Source organism: Gopherus flavomarginatus, chromosome 5 (genome assembly GCF_025201925.1).
Source record: "Gopherus flavomarginatus isolate rGopFla2 chromosome 5, rGopFla2.mat.asm, whole genome shotgun sequence".
In the NCBI taxonomy this organism is placed as follows: Eukaryota; Metazoa; Chordata; order Testudines; family Testudinidae; genus Gopherus; species Gopherus flavomarginatus.
The window spans coordinates 138955797-138976389 of NC_066621.1; the positions used below are offsets into that span (position 1 = coordinate 138955797).

A 20593-nucleotide genomic window follows, 5' to 3' on the forward strand; every position below is an offset into this window, starting at 1 on the left:
ATGCTGTTGAATCTGCACAGGCACAAGTGTCTGCCGACGTAGCTGTTTGCAGGTTGGAAGTGGAAGAAATGTGGAGTGTGATGAGCCATGTCTGTCAGGGCCAGGGCTGGTGCAACCACTAGGTGGGCGCCAAGTGGTTGAGGACGCCAAAAAGTGGTGCCCCCAGTTGTTTTTTTAAACAGCGGAGCACAAGGCTGCTGCTGCTCCCTGCCTCCTGGCTCCAGAGGGGCCGCCCGCGGCATGACCAGTCCCTCTCCCTGGGGGAGCAGCTGGCGGCATAGCAGGGAAGGGGAGAGTCTAGTGCTAGCAGCTGCGCCTACTTCCCTGCGCTGGAGGCTGAGCCCGGCTCCTTGCCGCCCCCAGGGCTCTCAGTGGTGGCGGCGGCAGCAGGCTTGGGCGCTGGGGGGGGGGTGCTGTCTGCCTGTGCCACCACTGAGAGCCCCTGGGGTGGCGGGGAGCCCGGCTCGGCCCGCGGCGCAGAGAAGGCACAGCTGCGCTCTGCTCTTCGGGTTCTGCAAGGTACCTAGCTGGGCCGCGGGGAGCTGCACGGGCCCGTGGAGCGCTGGGGGGTGGGAAGGTCCAGTTTCTGGCCTGGGGAATGGTGTATGTGGGAGCAACCCGGGCACCCCTCCCCCAGCCAGTGCCACCCCCTCCAACACTCACCAACCAGTTACCCTCTCTCCTGTGCACCCCCCACCCCAACAACCCTGTCCTGCCACTTTTGCCTCTGGGCAACCTCCACCCAGTAACCCCCCAAGCCCGCCACGGTCACCTTCACCCCTGCATCAACTTCGGGACTCCCACCCCCCCGCCGCCTGCCATCTCTCTCCTGCAAACCCCTCCCTGCCACCTTCACCCCCCTGCAACAACCCTGGGCACAGACACCCCTCCGCCTGCCAGCTCCTTGCAACAACCCCCTCTTGCTCACTTCTCTCTTGTGCCACTCCCTCCCTGTCACTGCACCCCCTGCAACGAGGGGTTTTTGCCTCTGTGCAATCTCTTCCCTGCAACTACATCCCCACCCCCTCCACCTCTTGGCCACCTCCAGCCCCTGCAACAATCCTGTGCACCACCCTCTCTGCCACTTTCACCCCCTGGAAAAGCCCCCATATGACCCCCTCTTTGCAGCCCCCTCCCCCCCCCGTGCCTCCTGCACTTTGTGAACATCAGAGTCCCTGGGGGGAACTTGGCCGTAGGAATGTGGGGGCTGCGTGTTGGAGGGAGGTCTCAAGGTGGAAGTTTTGCCTAGGGTGCAAAATATCCTTGCACCGGCCCTGGTCAGGGCTCAACCTGGGAATCCTTAGAAGAGCAGTTTTCATGGGAGCGAGCCCGTTGATGTCACAAGAGAAAGCTCGACAAGGTTAGACACTTAAACTGCAAACTCCGCATGGCAAGGACCTTATTCTATAAGATTTAAGGATGTGGGCCTTACAGGTATTTGGTTCCTTTGAGGATCTGGGACTAAGAACCTGACTCTGCAAACATGCACATGCGCAGTTTTCTGGGACAGCTCTTGTAAACGAAGCTTTTCATGTGGCAAGAGTCTGCAGGATTGGCCCTCAAGGACCTGATCCTGCTCTCAGTTGCAAGGGAAGATCCTTACACCTGCCTGGCACCCTGCTTACTTCAGTGCCTCTCTGCCAGCATCAATCTCCCTCCAGCTTTTATTGTGTTTCACTGAACTCTGTCTGTTGCCCATTGTCCCCTTGCCAGGGGCCTGCTGCTCCGATGGGTGGGGTGGCGGCTGCTGCTTTGCCCCCCTGGCTAAGGCCCTGCTCTCTCTCCCCACGCGGCGCCACCCAGGAGGCAATTTGGCCAACTCCAGCAATTACAAGGACTTTTCCTCCCCGCCCAGCCAAACTCCTCTTGGCGCTGGAGAGGAGACACTGCCCGGCCAAAGCATGGGCAGGTCGCCTCCGCCTGGTCCCAGCGCCCCCGCGGGGGCCGGCCCCAGCCCGCGGCCACTTTGTAGCAATGACTTTCTCTCTTTGTATGGGGATTCCATTCAAACTGAGCGGCGGCTACCGCGTAACCTTCCGCCATCGGGAGGAAAATAGTTCCTAGCCCGATGCTGATGAGTTCAAAGCACGAGGTTTGGAGCCCCCTCGCTGGGGCCCCTCCGCCCGATCCCCTCCCCCTCTTCGAGCCCCTCCCCGAAGCTCCCCGCGTCTCGGAAGCGCCTCTGGGGCCAAGGCGTGAAACTCCCCCTTCCCTCCCCGATACAATGTAGCCTTGCGAGGGGCTGTATCACTGGGCGTAGAGATTGCAAAACCCAACCACGTACAGCGGGCGATACGCCTCCACCTAACCTGACAAACGGAAGCGCCGGGCCGGCTTGATGGACGGGGTGGGGCGGCCAATGGCAAAGGCACCTGGCCTCCCAAAATGTGGGGGCCTCCAATGGGAGGCCGCGGGAGCGGAGGGGGAGGTAGGGCCGTGCAGGCAGCAGCGCAGGTTGAGGAGCGTCCCAGTGCAGGGAAGTGCAGCGCTGGGATGAGCCTCAAAGTTCTAGCCCTCGCCGTGCAGGGGATTTAAAGCGGCCACACAGTGAAAGCGCCTCAGCCTCTCCCCCCCGCCCCCAGCCGGGGGCTTTGCCAAGCCGCTGCTGCTCGCAGGCTCCAGCAGCCCCTTGTCTCCACCCCTCCCCACCAGCCCCCCAAGTTAACTCTGATCTCTCTGCCAGGTTCACCCCCAAATGCCAGCCATGATAGAGAAGGGCCCAGAGGTCTCAGGGAAGAGAAGAGGCAGGAATAATAATGCCACTGCTGCCGCCAGTGCTAATAATAATGGGAATAATAAAAGTTTGGGAGCAGCGGCAGCACCCAATGGAAATAGCAGCAGCAACTCCTGGGAGGAAGGCAGCTCCGGCTCCTCTAGTGATGAAGAACATGGTAAGTCCCCTGAAGTGGGAGCCTCAAACTCGCTCCGGGATTTTCTCTGTTAATCTCCCTCTCTCACACGAATCAATGAAGCAGGTTCCGTCTAACCTGGACTCTCTCTTTGACATCTCAGCAGGAGGAGGCATGAGAGTTGGAGCCCAGTACCAAGCCGTGGTTCCTGATTTTGATCCGGGTGAGTTATTTTGTCTCTAGTGTCTCCTAAAGCTTCAGCACCATTGTGTGTGAGTGGGTTAGGAGCCTCCAACGGCGGGGGGCGGGGGGGAGGCTCTGGCTGGAGATCTAACATCCTGCGTTTGGGAGTTGGGGGTTTGTGGTTGGATTGATCCGCTGGACATAAGACTGTTTTATTGAGGGGATGGGGGAGAGGTCACTTTGTGGCATTAGATTTCTAGTAATGAAAAAGGAAGGGGAAAATCAACAACTTTTGTGTGTGTGTTCACCCTGCTGTCCAAGGAAAGAACAGCAACAAGGGGGGAACGTGTAGGGGAAACGTGCGTCCAGACGGGGGGTGGGGGGAGGAGAGGGAAGGGAGATCTTTCCTTTTCCATGAAATAGAACCAAAACTATAGCTATAGATCTATTTACGTCCCTCCTCGCCTCCGCCTTCCCCCAGGGAAATATGAATATCTTACTCTGTGGCACGGAAGCAAGAGGGATTAGCCGCGCTACTTTCTCTTACCCCCCCTTCCCCCCCACCCCTGTCTCTTTCTTCAGGTGTGCTTAGTTTCATATTCACAGTGATCGGGTTGGGATCTGGGTCTTTAAGAGAGTAGCATGGCACTAATTAAAAGGACTTTCATCAAATTCCCTGGCACTAATATGAAATCGAATCCTTTAGTGGGTTTTCTATTCCCCTACCCCCAGGACTTTTTAAAAATACACCCACACCCTCCCCTCCCCCAAAACGAGACATTCAGGGCCAGAGAAGAACAACGAATACCCCCCCCCCCCAACGGTTAATAAAAGAAGTCTAGATGCTTTCCAGAGGGCGCTTTGCAAACGGAGAAAAGCAGGGAAGCTGATTTGGTTAGGAGAGACCGTACATGGCAGTTAGATTTCCGCTCCCCCTCCACACGACTTGTGTGTTTGTGGGTTCGACCATAAGGGTAGAAATAAAAAAGATGAAGTCACAAATGCCTGTTCCTCTTTTTGAAATATATTCGAATATGGCTTTTTTAGTCAAACTAATGTGGCTGGTTTTTTTTTTTAAATTCTTAAAAAGAACCAGTTGGTTGCCAAAATGTTCCACATTCCATCTATTCTGCTGCAGTTCTTTGTAAGCTAATTTAAAGTGGTATGGAAGCAAATTGTGAGCAAACAAAGGAATTGTAGTTGTACTGGAAGGCATGCTATTCAAACATTTTAGTATAGATGTGTCTCCAGCTGTGTGTGTAAAGGTAGACTGTCGACTTCCTTAGTTTTTAAATGTCTTTTAATTGTTCTTTTGTAACTGTAGGTTAAAGCTAGTGAAAACCCTCCTTCTGTCTGGAGGTCTTAACACTTGGGGTTACCTCTTGCATATTTCAAACTTAATTGAATCCTCTGTAACTCTCAGCTTAAAAGAACAAAACACATGACTTGAAAATAACAGTAGTTCATTTCTCAGAACAAACCAGAGAGTAACTCCTGCTGTTAATTGACATATTAGATCAATCTAAATTCAGAAATATATATTCTTGAGCTTCTCAATGCAGAGGATAAAGATGTTTTGGGTGCCTTTTTATTTAATGGAATAGGTTGGTTTTTCTCTATTTTTAAGTTGTTGCAGTCTCTGCAAATTAACTTGTGCATTTTTTGTGGATACTCAGGTTGAACATCTTTTTAGTTACAGCATTTCATATAGTTATTTACATACTTTATTTGTATTTTCTGTCTCCTCTGTCTTCTTCCTGGGTAGACATTTCTCCTTGGTTCTTCTGGTTGACAGACTAGGTTACAAGGTCTCTCTGCACATGGGGACTCCATTTTTTTTGGTTGACTGCTGGGGGAAGGGCTTATTAGGTAGCAATTGACCCTCTTTTTCATTCTGTAGGTCAAGCACAACATTGCTATAACATACATGGATCCTACTGGCTTCTAGCCAAGTGTTGCAACAATACTTTTCATTGAACCTTGCAAATCAATTCTCTAGCTTACCTCATTTCTCTACTAGAGCAACTTTTTTTTTCTTTACTGCTATGACTGAACTGAATACATTTAGGATTGCATTTATTTTATTATAGTTTTCAGATAATGCTGTGTAGATTTACCTATGCAAAAGTTATTGCATTCATTACTGACTCATCTTTCTTCCCAGTGGGGTGGGAAGTGTATGACATAGCTGGAAAAATAAATTTAACTTACACAACTTCAGTGGAAGTTCAGCCTGAGTAAACAATGCAGTACTTAGTCCATAATGGCCTGATATAAAGTAAATAAGCAGACTTTCATTGACTTCAGTGGGCTTTGGATTGGGCCCTTATTGTACAACTAATTTTTAGACGTATTTAAGAGTTTTTAGTGTATACTCACATCTATCTTCTACTTAAGCAGATTGAAAAACTAATGCTAAATTTTATCAAACTACCTCGATAGTTGTGCAATTAAACATTTTCACAAAAATGTATCTTTTCTCCTCTGAACATCCCTATTCAGTTTTTTATTTGATTTATTTTATTAAAAAAAATAGTGTGCATTCCTAAGTAACTGTACTCCTGGACTATAATGCCAGTCAAACTTGACCTTTCAACAAATAGTGGTGATTTTTAGCTATCTAGAGCCTATATCTCTTAACCCTAAACAATTGTTTAGCCTAGAAATTCCTGTGACTACTAAATTCAAACAGCATAGTGTTATAATAAAGCACAATGACTGTAGGTTCAGTTCATTAAACATCCTATTTCTAGTAGAGAACAAAGGATTGTAAAATCTGTTATTTCTTTGCCCTGGCTTATTCTGGGACTCTAGCTGGCGAATTGGTGCAAACTCCTAGTATAAACAGTGTCTCCTTACCCCTGGGTAAACTGCACCAGTGTAAAACTGTGTGTACGCTAGGGATCTGCACTGTTGCAGCTGTACTGGAGGCTGAAACTCAGTGTAGACCAGATTTTTTTTTTTTTTTTTTTTTTTTAGCATCACGGCCATGATTTTAGTACAGGGACTGTAAATGCTTTTAGCTACAGTTCAGCATTAAAGTTAAGTATGCCTTTGATATTTTTATTATTAATCATGGTTGTTTATTATGCTGGTGCCAAAGACCAACTAAGAATGGGGCCCTATTGTGGTAGGCACCATATAGAGTAACAGAGAGTTCCTGCCCTGAATGCTTACAATCAAAATTAGTATAAGAAGCAGAAGTAGCAGTCATGTTTGTTCAGTCTGTTTCTTGTGTGTATATATAAAAATATAATGCACATGTGTGAGGCAGTTATAGTAAAGAATATTAAACTAGGAAGGCTTTTCGGAACTACATTCTGCAAAATAAAGTGAAGTCGAGCAAGACATTAACAAGATGTTGATTCAGATTTTGTAATTACATTAGAGTTAGATCAGACCAAAGAGGCAGTGAATACTGTACAACTTGAAATCAAGAATAACGTCTCCTTAATTACTCTCTGGATTTACCATGACAAACTATTAAACAGAATAAGAACAAAACTACTAAAAAGTGCGTAGAGAACCCCTCACCTTTTGGCTAGTCATAGGGTTAGAAGGGACCAGAAGGGTCATCTAGTCTAATCTCCTCTAATGGGATAGAGGTTTTTAGTGGTGCTAGGAAAAATACTGAAACTAGAAGATATATTTAGATTCCTTTTTGGAGCCAAAAATAACTAGATTTCCTTCTGAATTAAAGTGGCCCTCTGGGTGATCTTAAATTTTCTTTAAAATTATAATGGCTAAAATTGAGTGTGTCAGGGGCCTGATGATGATCTGTGTGATTCTTAAAAGCCAAGGACATGAGCCTGCAAATATTTATTATGCATGTGGAGCAATAGTCCTTACTTTGTAGGTCCTTGACTTCAGTGGATTGGCTACGGGCACTAGGACATCCCTGCAAATCTGGATAGCCACATCCACGGTCCATTTTTGTAGATTGGATATGGATACAAATTTTGTAGCCACACAGGGCTCTAAGGACTAGGTCACATGGACAAAGTTTTGTAGAATCTTTCCTTAAATTAGTCTCTTTCTCCTTTCTCATCCTCATTGGCCCAATGTAAGGTATTGCAACTACATGTTGCTGTGGTAAACCAGGTCTTGGCAGCTGGATGCAGGACTAATTTTTCTATTTAAGACAATAAAAGCAAGTTTTTTAATTTTTCATAAGTGTTATAAATATTGGTAAGTTTTGCTGTTTGGCCTTGAGTTAATGAATACTTTAAGAAAAGCTGTCCCTCCCCCTCCATTGCCCTCTGTAGTAAATATAAAGAATTGTGAGTCAAACATTTGACTGTCAGCTAGCCGAAAGCTCTAGCAAACAATACTTGTTATCAGTAGGCCAGCATATATTGTGAGTTCTCCATTTGAGAAACTGAAGATTTAAAAAAGAGAACAAAAAGCTGTGTGTACTTGTGTGTTTAATTGAAAAACTTAGTGAAAGGGAATGTTTTGTGTCCCAAAGATGAATAGAAATCTATTTTGTTTTATGTAGGGGGAGAAGGAGGGGAGTACTAACAAAAGACTTGCATGTTTCTTGATTCTGATCACTTTCTGCTTGTTCATCTTGTATGCGCTGAAATATTGTAAATATAAAAAAGAACCTAGTCACTTATTTTACTTTTTGCATAGCTAATAACTTTTAAATAAGATTGAGGTTTCACTGACTTCGAAAAGCATTATATAATTTCTTGACGAGAACAACTTGTTCCGAATCTATAAATACAGAGAAGATAGAAACAATTTCTCCTGTGCAATTCTCCTTCTCATGGCTGAAGTGCAACTAAGTACCTTTAATCTCAGTTACAGCACTACAAGTATGAGTCAGTTCTTATATCTCCAGACTTCTGTTATGTCCAGTCATCTTCAGAGAGAATCCTCCTGTTTTCTTTCCGGTAGAAGTGAACTCCTGACAAATGGCTGGTTAATCCAGAGGGTGCCCTAATTCAATCAGATTTATGATGGAGATGCTGGGGGAGGCAGAGAGGGAGAAACCATCTGTGGATTGCTTACAGCAGAGCTGGCCTTCACCAGTCTCTTTCCTGCTATGCTACAAAAATCTGAGCACTCTTGACTTGAGGAAGTATTCCTGTTAAGGGAGGAATTACAATAACACCCTAGAAGCATCCGGTCCAGGGACACAGAAGGTGGGAGAAACTGCTTACTGTGAGGAGGTGCCATTTGAAATGCTGGAGGTCTGGGAATGCACCCCACTTTGGTCATGTACTAAGAACTGCTACATGAACATCCAAATGTTTCCTGTCCCTCCTTGATGGCCAAGTCCCTGCTAGTTTGCTGGCAGCTGATTCAATTTCTTTAAAGCTTTGAGAGACTTGGTCAGTACAGTCTTGCCTTAGGGAGACCCAGCTCATACTGCTCCTAATACATTCGGTCCCAGTAACTCTTGGAAGTTATGGGAAGAGTGAAAAGTAGAATGAACTAGATGGTTCACCTTGTTTCTCTTGGTATGGCTTCACTTGCTGGAAAGCTCTTGGCATTGCTCGGTGAAGTGAGTAGCCCAAAGATGCTGTCTTTCACTTCACTGTGCAATGCCAGGAGGCCTCTCCAACAGTCTAGTTACTAGAGGTCATGAGACACCCCCTCCCCCCAGTGAAATCAGCTTGCTTCGTGGGAGATGAAGTCTGACCAGGGAGCCTGGCATGTAGAGGAGAATGGGAGTTTGTCACCCAAACTACAGCTCCCATCAGCTACCGCCGCGGCACTTCCAAACTGAAGTATCTTGGCTTTCAGACAGAGCACTTCTAAACTAAAACTTCTGACAAAAATTTTTTGTGGAAAATTTAGGTGACGGCCTTTTAGATTTTCTGTGACAGAGGGGCAACGCTGCACTGTTCAGCCCTTTGCGCTCTTCCAGGACCCATTGTTCTCTGCCACCTTGTCCCTCAAGGCTCAATAGGAGCCTTAACAAGGAGTGCATTGGGGATGGGGGAGAGGCTGTGGCTGAGGGGTTCCCTTGTCCTAGGTATTTATTTCCCGGTTGCCTCAAGGCCCTTAGGAGTCGTGGGTGGGTACAGGCTAGGGTAGCTCTCAAGGCTGAACTAATAGCAACTCCAGAACAGGGAGAGACTTAAGCCTCCTCCCCCCCGCCCCCCCCCGGGCTTCTGTGCGGGGTTCCGTACCAGCACACAGATAAACCTTGATGTCATGTCTGTGCCATCCTTTGTAGCAGTTGTACTGCAGGAGTGGGATGGGAATGTGTTGGCTGGTTCTGTATAAGGCTAGAGATGACTGCAGGTGCTCATGATTTAGCCAAAGAGAGTGTCTGTCCCACCCCCTTCTCCCTTCCGCAATGGGGCTTAAAAAGCAATCTCCAAGTTCAGGTATCTCTAGTATCAGTAATGGCACCTCTTACAGCCCCACAAGAATGCAGTGTTACTTTGGTACCCTGGGCCTCTTAGCCCTTAGACACCATTTTTAAGATTGCTTGGGTCTGTATCTTGTCTTCAGTTAGTCTGATTACTCTCTTACAGAGCAGGCGGTGTTCACTGGGTATGCCTGGACCTGGGATGCCGAGCCAAGGGATGGTCTCGGAGGTTATCCGCTGTTAAATAGCATGAGCGTCATTCTAAAACCTGAATACTGTAGTAAATAGACAAATGTCAGTGTGGCCAGAGCCTGTGGCTTCTTTTTCTGCCTGGCTCATGCAATATTTGCATAATAAACTTGTCATTGCTTCACTTTTTTATGAGTGTATTAATGATGGGACTGACTTGATAGTCATGAAAAGTGGATCCTTTGTTGTAGTTGGTCTCTGCCACTTAATGAATTGCTCTTAAAACTTTTGTTTTCAGCCTAGTTTAGTTTTGTGACTTGGCTTTAGAGCTCTCTGTGATTAGTTCTTATTAGCTCAGAAATCTTTCCTCTGATCAAGGGGAACTGTACAGTGCACTTACGGGGGCTCTTGTCCTGTCACGTACCTTCAGAGTATTATAACTGGATGTGGTTTGTAAACACTTCAGCTGTGCAGTGTAGCTTCTGAGTATCCATATTGGTTTCTGAACAGATGCTAGGCAAGTACAGCTGGGGCAGCTGGTTCTCCGGAAACTTGTTTAATTTAATTTTTAGTAATGTTCCTTATTTGTGATCCTGCGGCATAGGTTTTCATGGTGCTTTACAATTATAAAATAACACAAATTCTAAGTGCTGAGTTGCCTGTAGTGTAACATAATTAGAGTGACTGGTTACTTCAGTGAACCTGGAGCAAGGAACCTCCAATTGTGCAAGCAGAACTCCTCGTGAAATCTTTGCCCATTGCTCAGAACCTCAAAATGTACGTGAGCCTCTCTATATAAATTAATTAAAACAAATGGCAAACTGAGAGAGTCTATGCTCTAAATATATGTGTTGGAAAATTGACTTTTGCACTAAAACTTTTTCAAATAATGAACAGGAAAAACCTCCTTGCAGGGCAATTTAGACTCTATTTTAATTTTTGAAAATGGCCTTTTTCTTTGTTTTGTTTTTAACTTTCCTTTTGGAAACTTCCTTTCCAATATAGCCTCTGCTATTATCTTGAGCACATAATGCCAATTGTGCTGAAATGTGACTGATAGGGGTGTGATAAACTATTTTTAGCACGGTAGGTACATTGAGACCATCAAATTCACTTCATTTCTGGTCTAAGATCTTGAGACCGAGCTAGCGTGTCTAACCCATTCTGCCAAGCATCTTTAAACATTCAGTGCTACACAGCAGCTAAACGCTTTGAACTCTGCGAAAGGAAGTATTAGTAAATGGAATTTGTCTTACATTGATGGAGGGTTGGGGGGAGTGAGAGGCTGCAATGAACTGATAACATCTAATCACAAAGATCTCCTGTTCAGAGGAAGATCTGGTGTATGCTTATCTGATTTTCATATTTCATCACATCTGGTCATGGTGCATTAGGAGCTTCCACACAGGACACTACTGGTATTCTCTTGTGTCATTCTTTCAGTGAGGTGGCAGCAGTGTTGGAAATGAACAGTGCAAGGAAGTGAGTTGGTGTCTTTAGTAGAAGTGCCCCTACCCAAGCTCCTCCTCACTATGGAGAGGTTTCATAGATTATATTCTCATAAGAGATCCTCTCAGTTTCTTTCATAGTATAGCTTTTCTAATTTAGAATCTAGCTACATGCCACCTGTGGCATCTGGGCAGTTATGCTGCTGTATAGGTATCTATATTATGCCCATTATTATACGGTTCTGTGTCTATATCACAGGTTGATATCTGAGCCCATTTGGACTTCACTTTTATACTGATTTACAGATTTTTTTTTTTTGTAAATCTGGATTTAAATATTGGACACTGAAAAGTTTGTATATGCACTTAACATTGTTTTCTTAGATATTGTATATTTAGTCTGCAAAAACGTAGGCCAATGAATAACGTGTAACTATAGCAATTCTGCTTGTATTAGCCCAACTATATATTGTTACATAAGTGACTGCCTGGCTTCCTTCCTTGTTAGAAATACTTAGTCAGTCGTTGCAATTTGAAAAATCATGGACTGTAGACTCAACCTCACGGAGATCCTGTAAACAGTGAAAGATTAAGATGGAAATGAAGCAGTTTCTCATCTTGAGGGAACAGTCAAGTCAGGATTGGAAAAGTCTGGATTCATAGCTCAAATATTTATCCACTTTTTCCTCAAGATGTGAACTGAAATGGGGAATTCCCTCCGCTCCTCTGCTTTCTCTTTGGGCCCTCTAGTCTCATTGCCTTTAGTGTGAATCAAGAGCACACTGGCTTGGGCCCTTCATTACAATTTTTGAACTTTTAAAGAAAAAAGAATGGAACACTAATAAAGCTGTTAGATCATGCTGTTTCCAAACAACTTTGACAAGTGGCCTTTGCTACATCTTTTTGTTTAGGCTGCTAAGGGCTACGTAAGGAGCTCACGGCTGTCTTCAGTCATGATGCACAACTGTGGTTCAAATCCACTTTTTTTTTTTTTTTTAAAGCTAAAACACTTTCAGCATTCCTCAGAAGCCAGTTGGCTCAATCACGTCCCTAGATGACAAACCACTAATATTTTACAGGCTCAACATAGGGGTTTTCCAGCTGGGGGTTGGGACCGCTCATTGGTTGGGAGGTTATTACATGGGGGAAGGGGGGAGTCTCGAGCTATCAACCTCCACCCAAACCCCGCTTTGCTGCCAACATTTAGAATGATGCTGGAAACCAGAGTGGATAAAAATCAATGCACTTTTTTTTTTAATCAATTGGATTTTTTAAAAATTTGATTTAGATCGGATTTTTTTGATAAAATGCTTTTTGAGGAAAAACTTATCTAAAGATACATTATAGCTCAAAGATATCTCATCATGGAGTAGGGATTATAAATTTTAATTCTATAGTATGAGACAATTGATTCATGTAATGTTTAAGAATTTTTTTTGTAAATGAGTTCCAGTAGTTCATGGATTAGAGACCCAATCTTATAGGGTTTCACAGGCTTCTGTATAGATTATTTAGGTTAATCTTTCTATCTACCCAAAGGGACTCAGGGCTCATCCTAGAAGATACTATCAGAGATGCTTAGTTTTGCGGTTCTCAAACTGGATTTGTGTCTCCAGAGATAACATGTTTGTTAACAGCAAAAAATGTTTTTAAATAAATATAGAGATGAGAAATGACAGCCCTCAACTCTATTGTCCCTCTGCAAATTTGTGTACACAGTCAATCCCTTACCTCTCTAAAAGTGCAAAGTTTTAAAAAGTTCAATGAATAGAAGATTGTTGGGGGCGGAATAGATCTAGACAAGGAGAAAAGTCTGGAGGTAAATGTGAGAAGTGAGGGACATATGCTTGTTAATATTATATGTTTGCTGTTGAAGAAAAAAATCCAGAATACTTAACGTTGATGTTTTAGTTAAATAAAACAATTTAAATGTCTGTCTGATGTTCTCCTAATACAGCATGGCAAGAAAATCTACCAAATATTAATGAATAACCTGTTGAATTGGAGACAGTTCACCTCCCAATGACTTTATACATATCTGCTTCAATTACCTGTGGTAAATGAAATAACCAAAGAATTGTTCGTTTTCTGATACAGCTGTAAAACTAATCTGTAAAGTTTTCAAAATAAATCACTGTTTAAAATATATATAGTGTGCCTTCTAAAAATGAAACCTATATCTGACTTGTGAAGAATATGTATTAAGGTTATAACAACCAACAAAAATGTGCTTTTATGTAGAAAACCATGATTAAATTGACTCTTCCTGACTAGTGATTTAAATTGATTTGATTTGAATCAAATCCACCCTGTTAAATATATTTAAAAATGTTTTTAATTTATAAGGGGGGGTGGTCAAACTCAGAGGCTTGCTATGTGAAAGGGGTCACCAGTACAAAAGTTTGAGAACCACTGCTCTAACGGAAGGCTATTTAGAGCAGTTTTGGGGATGGAGAGAGAGGCTGTAGCAGAAAGTGTACCAGACAGCATTCATACCTTCTTGGTATTGTTTTCTGTTTCAGAATCTTAAATATGTCTTTAATGGGACGCCTTTCCCTGATTTGTGCAGCTACCACTGCTCTGTTCATGACAGTAGCCATGGGAACACAAGTAGGATGATATGAGTTTATAACTTCAACTTGTTGCTAGGCAGGCTGCCTCAGTGTTGGTATTAAGTAGTCTTAACAGCAACAAAAATATGTGTTCTGATATTTCACCTCTTTGTATGTGGGAAGAGAACTTTGATCTTAACTGGCTCTGGATTTTCTTTGTCTGATAGATGGTAAGATAAGGATGGACACAAAACAGCATCTGGACAGTAGCACGTGTGATGGCTCTCTGCTTAAGGATGGGGAAGGGGTTGGTCGGGGAATGGATGGATGGTGATTGGATAGTTAGTGACAGTACATTTTTAAAAAAGTACCATATGATGGTGATACATCACATGTGAAACTCATATCACGCAGTTTAAAAGGCATTACTTATGTAGCCTCAGAATTGTAATCAGTGTTAAAAATACATACTACTAAAAACAGCATACACTCTAAACAAAGGTCATTGGCTCCACATATCTAAAGAGTTTAGAAATATCTTTATTGCTGTGAAAATATAAATTGTGACTTAGGCAAGATAACCACAGGTATTAACTTTAAGACTGCAAAGGCTTCTAATTAATACTAAGAGTGTTCACATAAATGTACCTTACAAAAGTTTGGGTTCAAATGTATTTGTATATCCAGTTCTCCTATCACTGAGATACAGCATCTCAAACTTAGGATTCAGAATTCCTCATTCAAGAGGCGAGGGAAATTCTGTACTTGAAGTAGTGGAAGGGGTTTCTCACTGTTCCATCTTCGGTGTCTGTTCTAACATATGTAAGGGGATACATGGCAAATAACAGATATGATCCTGAGAAGCTCAGAGCACCCATAATTCTGATCAGAGTTAATGGGAGTTGCTGGTGCCTCTTAAGCTCAGACCGCAATATTTCTTCTCTCTTTTCCTGCTACTCAACCTTTGTTTCATGTATTGCAGCAATAATCGGTTGCACTCTGGCCACTGGCTTGTGTGTGATGCTCATGATGCAGCAGCCATCACTCCCATTCTAGTAATCTTTTCCTGGAGATGTTCCCAACTAACACCTGCTCATCCCTTTCTTAGCAAGATCTAGCCTCTTATCTAGCTTCACCTCTCACGGCAACCTGTCTGAAAGTTGCGCTTCCAGCTTCTACTTCCTTTGCAGTGGTTCAGCTGTCCTGATTTGCACATGACTCCTTACTGTCAGAAATCTGGGTGCCTGATTTGCCCCAAGTACTCTTGTAATCAGCCCCTCTGAAGAATTGCCATGCTTGTGGCACATTCTGGCCATTCTTCTGATTTGCTGCTGGTAATACACCTGCCTCCATTATGTCTATAGGTCTCCTACCTATTTCATGACCTTGTTCTCCTTACTCCAACCTTACTACTTGTGTTTTCTAGCCTATTTCCTGCACTTTTCACTCTTCCTATCCCTCACTGTGTTTTCTGCCTTCTCTTCCAGCCATGTCTCCCCTCCCCTATCCCATGGGAACATCATCTCTGCACCTAACCTATTCCACAACTATTCTTAAAATCCCTCTCATGACTTTTCTTCTGGTTGATGACTCAGAGCCCTCTGTTTAGCAAAATAAAAATAAAACAAACTAGCAGAATTTGGTATTATCACAGTGCCTAGAAATCCCCTGTCATGGACCAGGACTGCCTGATGCCAGGCGCCATACAAACACAGAACAGAAAGATTGTCTCTGCCCCAGGTCGTCTACAATCTAAGTAGATGCTTTTCAATTACTCATGTGCTTTCCCCTCACCTTTATCTAAGCACTCCCAGGTACTTCAGTAGTAATATCCATGTGCGTTCCCAGACTGTACAGCAAATAGTTTACCAAGTTGTTTAAAATATTTTTTCGGGGAGTGGGGAGGAGGTAGGAGGTCGGACAAAAACACACCTCATGGGAGAAGCCAAGTCACAGAAATGGGTTCTGAGCAAGGTTGTGTCTGTGGATGTTTTAACAGGAACTACTGGACCTACGCTGCAGAAATTGCACCTCCCCCACCCTCCCCGGTACCACATTCCTTCTCCTGGTCTGTAGCTTCACTCTTCCGGTGGTTTGTAGCTGCCATGAAGGCCGTGGCTGTGAGGAAAGAGTTGATCTCTGGCTAGCTAGGTGTGATCCCATAGAGTGCTCAGAGTATCAGGGCAGGGACCCTGAAGTGGATTCTCTTCAACAGCCAAAGTCGCAGAGATTTCATGCAATTGCAACTACATGTTTGTTGCATCATTCTCATTCTGATAAGGCCCTGCCCAGATATGCCCCAGTTACTGGATTGTACCTCATCCTGGCGTTTTGAAAATTGATGTGTTTGTCCTCATGGCAGTTTGGGGATCCAATAGTATTAAGTCCAAATGGACCCCAAGGCTGCAGATAGCTGTGATAGGTGGATATGTTGATGAACCGACCAGCTCTTGTTGAAGCACCTTCTCTCTGGCATTGGATAGATTCAGCTTCATCTAATAGCAGCATGTAGCTCGATTCTCCCACCAGCTCTCCTAAGCATTGTATAGATATTGAATAATATGGAGGGAGAGAGAGATCCTGCAGGTGAGAACTTTTGGAGGTATAGAAACAGTCATCAGAATAACCCTCTGAAGTAAAGTGGAGAGACTTTTTGTTGATTACATGGCTACTACTTTAATGGATTTCATTCTTCATAAACTCACCCTGAGAAACACGACTGTGTGTATCTCTTGGGAAGCAGTCAGCCTGTTACTCTTAACTTTGTGCAGTAATTAAGATAATTGAGAGGACTATAAGATCCCTCTTCCCCCACCCCTCCCCATCTCCAAAAAGTTTCCTATTTTCTCTGGTTTGAGTTTTGAGCAACTCAGTTTTTTCTTTCTAAAAAACTATCCCTAACCTGCTAGGCACAGATTCTTTTAAAGTGCAAGCAAATGCCATCCAGGACCCCATCCAGTGTTCTTTGTCACCAAGCCTGTGTTGTCCTACAGTTGCAGTTTCAGGTGAAAAATGACTTGTCAGCTTCCATTGGAACAGAAGCCACTAAGGCTGTAATTTAAAAATGCTGTGGTGTGGACACTGGCTGTTTGGTCACTTGGGTACAACCAAGAAGTACTCTAGAGCAGTCGCTCTCAATCTTTCCAGACTATCTGTACCCCTTTCAGGAGTCTGATTTGTTTTGCCTACCCCAAGTTTCACCTCACTTAAAAACTAGTTGCTCACGAAACCAACCATAACAATATGTGTCACAGCACACTATAACTGAAAAATTGCTTACTGTCTCATTTTGTGTGTATGAAACTTTTTAGATTGTACGGACTTCACTAGTGCTCTTTATGTAGCCTGTTGTAAAACTGGGCAAATACTAGATGAGTTGCTCTACCCTCTGGAAGACCTCTGCATACCCCCAGGGATACATGTACCTCTGAGAACCACTGCTCTATAATATTCAGGCTTTCATCTAGGAGCAAAGATGGACAGTTAGCGAACTTGGTTTACTTTTTCTAGTATGCCTATAAAAGGTATGGCTTATGCTGATGTGAAAGGATGGACATAAATTATTATAAAACTCATTTTAATATGTCCTCTAAAACAGAGATTCATAGACTTCAAGGCCAGAAGGGACCATTCCGATCATCTGGTCTGACCTCCTGTATAACACAGGACAGAGAACTTCACAAAAATAATTCTGAGAGCAGCTCTTCTAGAAAAATATCCAAACTTGATTTAAAAATTCAGTGATGGAGAATCCCCTATGACCCTTGCTAAACTTTTCCAATGGTTAATTACTTTCACCATTAATATGTGCACCTTATTTCCAGTCTCAATTTGACTAGCTTCAACTTCCAGCTGTTGAATCATGCTATACCTTTCTCTGCTAGACTGAAGGCTCTATTATTAAATATTTGTTCCCTAAGTATACAATTATCGTCTGTAATCATGCCACCCCTTAACTTTCTTCTCTTTGCTGATCTAAATCACGGGTCGGCAACCTTTCAGAAGTGGTGTTCTGAGTCTTCATTTATTCACTCTCTTATTTAAGGTTTCGCGTGCCAGTAAAACATTTTAACATTTTTAGAAGGTCTCTTTCTATAAGTGTTTACATACAACAATAGTTTAGTTATATATTAAAGTAAATAAGGTTTTAAAAATGTTTAAGAAGCTTCATTTAAATTAAAATGCAGAGCCCTCGGACCGGTGGCCAGGACCTGGGCAGTGTGAGTGCCACTGAAAATCAGCTCGTGTGCTGCAGGTTGCCTACCCCCCGATCTAACTAAATCGTAACTCTTTGGATCTGTTACTGTAAGGCAGGTTTCCTAATACTCTAATCATTTTTGTAGTTCTTCTCTGAACCCTCTCCAACTTCACAATTTAAATAGAATGTTGATAACTCCAGAACTGGACACAATATTCCAGCAGTGGTCGTACCAGTGCCAAATACATTGGTAAAATAACCTCCCTACTCCTACTCGAGATTCCCCTGCTTGTGCATCCCAAGATCGTATTAACTCTTTTTGGCCACAGCATCGCGTCGAGAGCTCATGTCCAACTGATTATCCACCACGACTCCCAAATCTTTTTCACTTGCTACTTCCCAGGATAGTCCTCCATTCTGTAAGGTGTTACTTGCAGTTTGTGTTCCCAGATGTGTACATCTATGTTTAACCATATTAAAATGCATATTGTTTGCTTGTGCCCAGCTCACCAAGTGATCCGTACCACTTTGTGTCAGCAACCTCTCCTTTTGGTTATTTACCACTCCTCCTATTTGTGTCTTCTGAAAATGTTATCAGTGATCTTATGTCTTCTTCCAGGTCATTGATAAAAATGTGAAATAGCATAGGGCCAAAAATGTATCCCTGCAGGATCCCACTGGAAACAGACCTGCTTGATGATGATTCCTCATTTACAATTACATTTTGAGACCTATTAGTTAGCCAACTTTGTATCTATTTCATGTGTGCTATGCTGATTTTGTGTCTTTCTAGTTTTTTAATCAAAATGTTTTGCGGTACCAAATTAAACGCCTTATAGAAATCTAACCATATTACGTCAAAATTTTATCAACCAAACTTACAATCTCATCAAAAAAAATATCAGGGTAGTTTGACAGGATCTGTTTTCCGTAAACCCACAGTGATTTGCATTAGTTACACTACCCTCCTTTAATTACTTATTAGTTGAGTCCATTATCAGCAGCTCCATTATCTTGCCTGGAATTGATGTCAAGCTGACAGGCCTATAATTACCTGGGTAATCCCATTTATCCTTTTTAAAAACTGGCAGAACAACATTAGCTTTAGTTCAGTGTTACGGAACTTCTCCGGTGCTCCAAGACTTATTGAAAATCAACATTAACAGTCCAGCGAGGTTCTGAGCCAGCTCCTTTAAAACTCTTGAAGGCAAGATCTGCTGATTTTAAAAAATGTTTAACTTTAGTAGTGTGTGAGTTTTGGTTATTGGTGGTGTTTTTTTTTTTTTAACACATCCTCCAGAGTGACTGTTGCTAGTATAAGATACATTTAAGCAATTTAATGCATTTGCAACTTGCGCCTTATCTAAGTTACCGCAAGGTAGTGTGGGAGTGAATTCAATAAATTCTCTCGCCCTAACAAAAAAAAAAAATCTTTAGAAGTAGGGGTGACACTTTATTTAAAAAAAAAAAAGTCAACAGATAATATGCTTAAAAACAAAACAATGTTTAGACTTAAATTTTTGGAGCAGCAGGAAATTATGCAGGATGTGAGACAATAATTGTTGAATGACAACGGAGATTCAGAAGGTTAAAGCGTTTTATAACCATTAAACCAAAAATTGAAAAGATCACATGTCCAAGTATACAAAGTGAATATCCTTAAATTCCAATAAAGTTGTCAAACAGCATTTTTCTTACTTTTCCTGTCTGTAAATTTTGATTATTGGTGATGGAAATATTTTTTCCTTGTTTTGTATGTGTGTGTGTGTGTGTGTGTGTGTGTGTGTGTGTGTGTATAGTAAAATCAACATTTACTGATTAAAAATCTAATCTTTCCAAGTTTATTTTAGGGATAGTAAAAATATTCTCCTATTGCAGCCAGGGAATCGGGATCTGCTAGAATCTTTGCCGTTCAGAAACTCCCTGAGAACACTTAATGTCGTCTCCTCAAGACCCTGTGTTTAGACTACTGGGGCCTGCATGATCACAGCTAGACATCCTTGTCCTGCACCCAGATGTCTCCCGCTAAACATTGAGTGACTAGTGTGATGGGTTGGATCACAGAAACTGCCTGTGAGCTGCCACCTGTTGTGCCAAGACAACCTCTGCTCCTGTTTTCCCTGCCAGCTCAGGGTGCTGAAGTACTGTCTTGCTGAGCCAGACACTCCCGTCTGCTCCAGCAAAGACCCAGGGTCTGAATTACTTGCCCCAAAGCTGCAAGTTGACCTGAAAACAGCTCATAGAAGTGTGCTTGTCTGTAACACTCAGATGCCCAACTCCCAGTGGGGTCTAAACCCAAATAAATCCGTTTTACCCTGTATAAAGCTTATGCAGGGTAAACTCATAAATTGTTCGCCCTCTATAACGCTGATAGAGAGATGCACAGTTGTTTGTTCCCCCAGGTATTAATACATACTGAGTTAATAAGTAAAAAGTGATTTTATTAAATACAGAAAGTAGGATTTAAGTGCTTCCAAGTAGTAAGAGACAGAACAAAGTAAGTCATCAAGCAAAATAAAATAAAATGCGCAAAACTATGTCTAATCAAACTGAATACAGATAATCTCACCCTCAGACATGCTTCTCCCCCCCCCCCCCCCGTCAGACTGGACACCTTTCAGGCCTGGGCACAAATCTTTCCCCTGGTACAATTTTTATTCCAGCTTAGGTGGTAGCTAGGGGATTCTTCATGATGGCTTCTCTCTGTTCTGTTCCACCCCTTTATATATCTTTTGCATAAGGCAGGAATCCTTTGTTTTTCTCTGGGTTTCCCCCTCCCTCACTGGAAAAGCACCAGGTTAAAGATGGATTCCAATTCATATGACATGATCACATGTCACTGTAAG

The 20593-nt window shown here is 43.1% G+C and overlaps 1 protein-coding gene across 1 annotated transcript in view; it reads left to right on the forward strand.

The window, feature by feature from the left end:
* The first annotated feature begins 2466 nt into the window (after positions 1–2466).
* The window catches only part of RCOR1 (REST corepressor 1), a 130527-nt gene continuing 112400 nt past the window's right edge, over positions 2467–20593 (forward strand). Inside the window, exons 1-2 of the mRNA XM_050954193.1 lie at positions 2467–2891; positions 3013–3072. Of these exons, the coding sequence (XP_050810150.1) occupies positions 2696–2891; positions 3013–3072 (256 nt within the window). The 5' untranslated portion in view covers positions 2467–2695. The remainder of the gene's footprint in view (positions 2892–3012; positions 3073–20593) is intronic.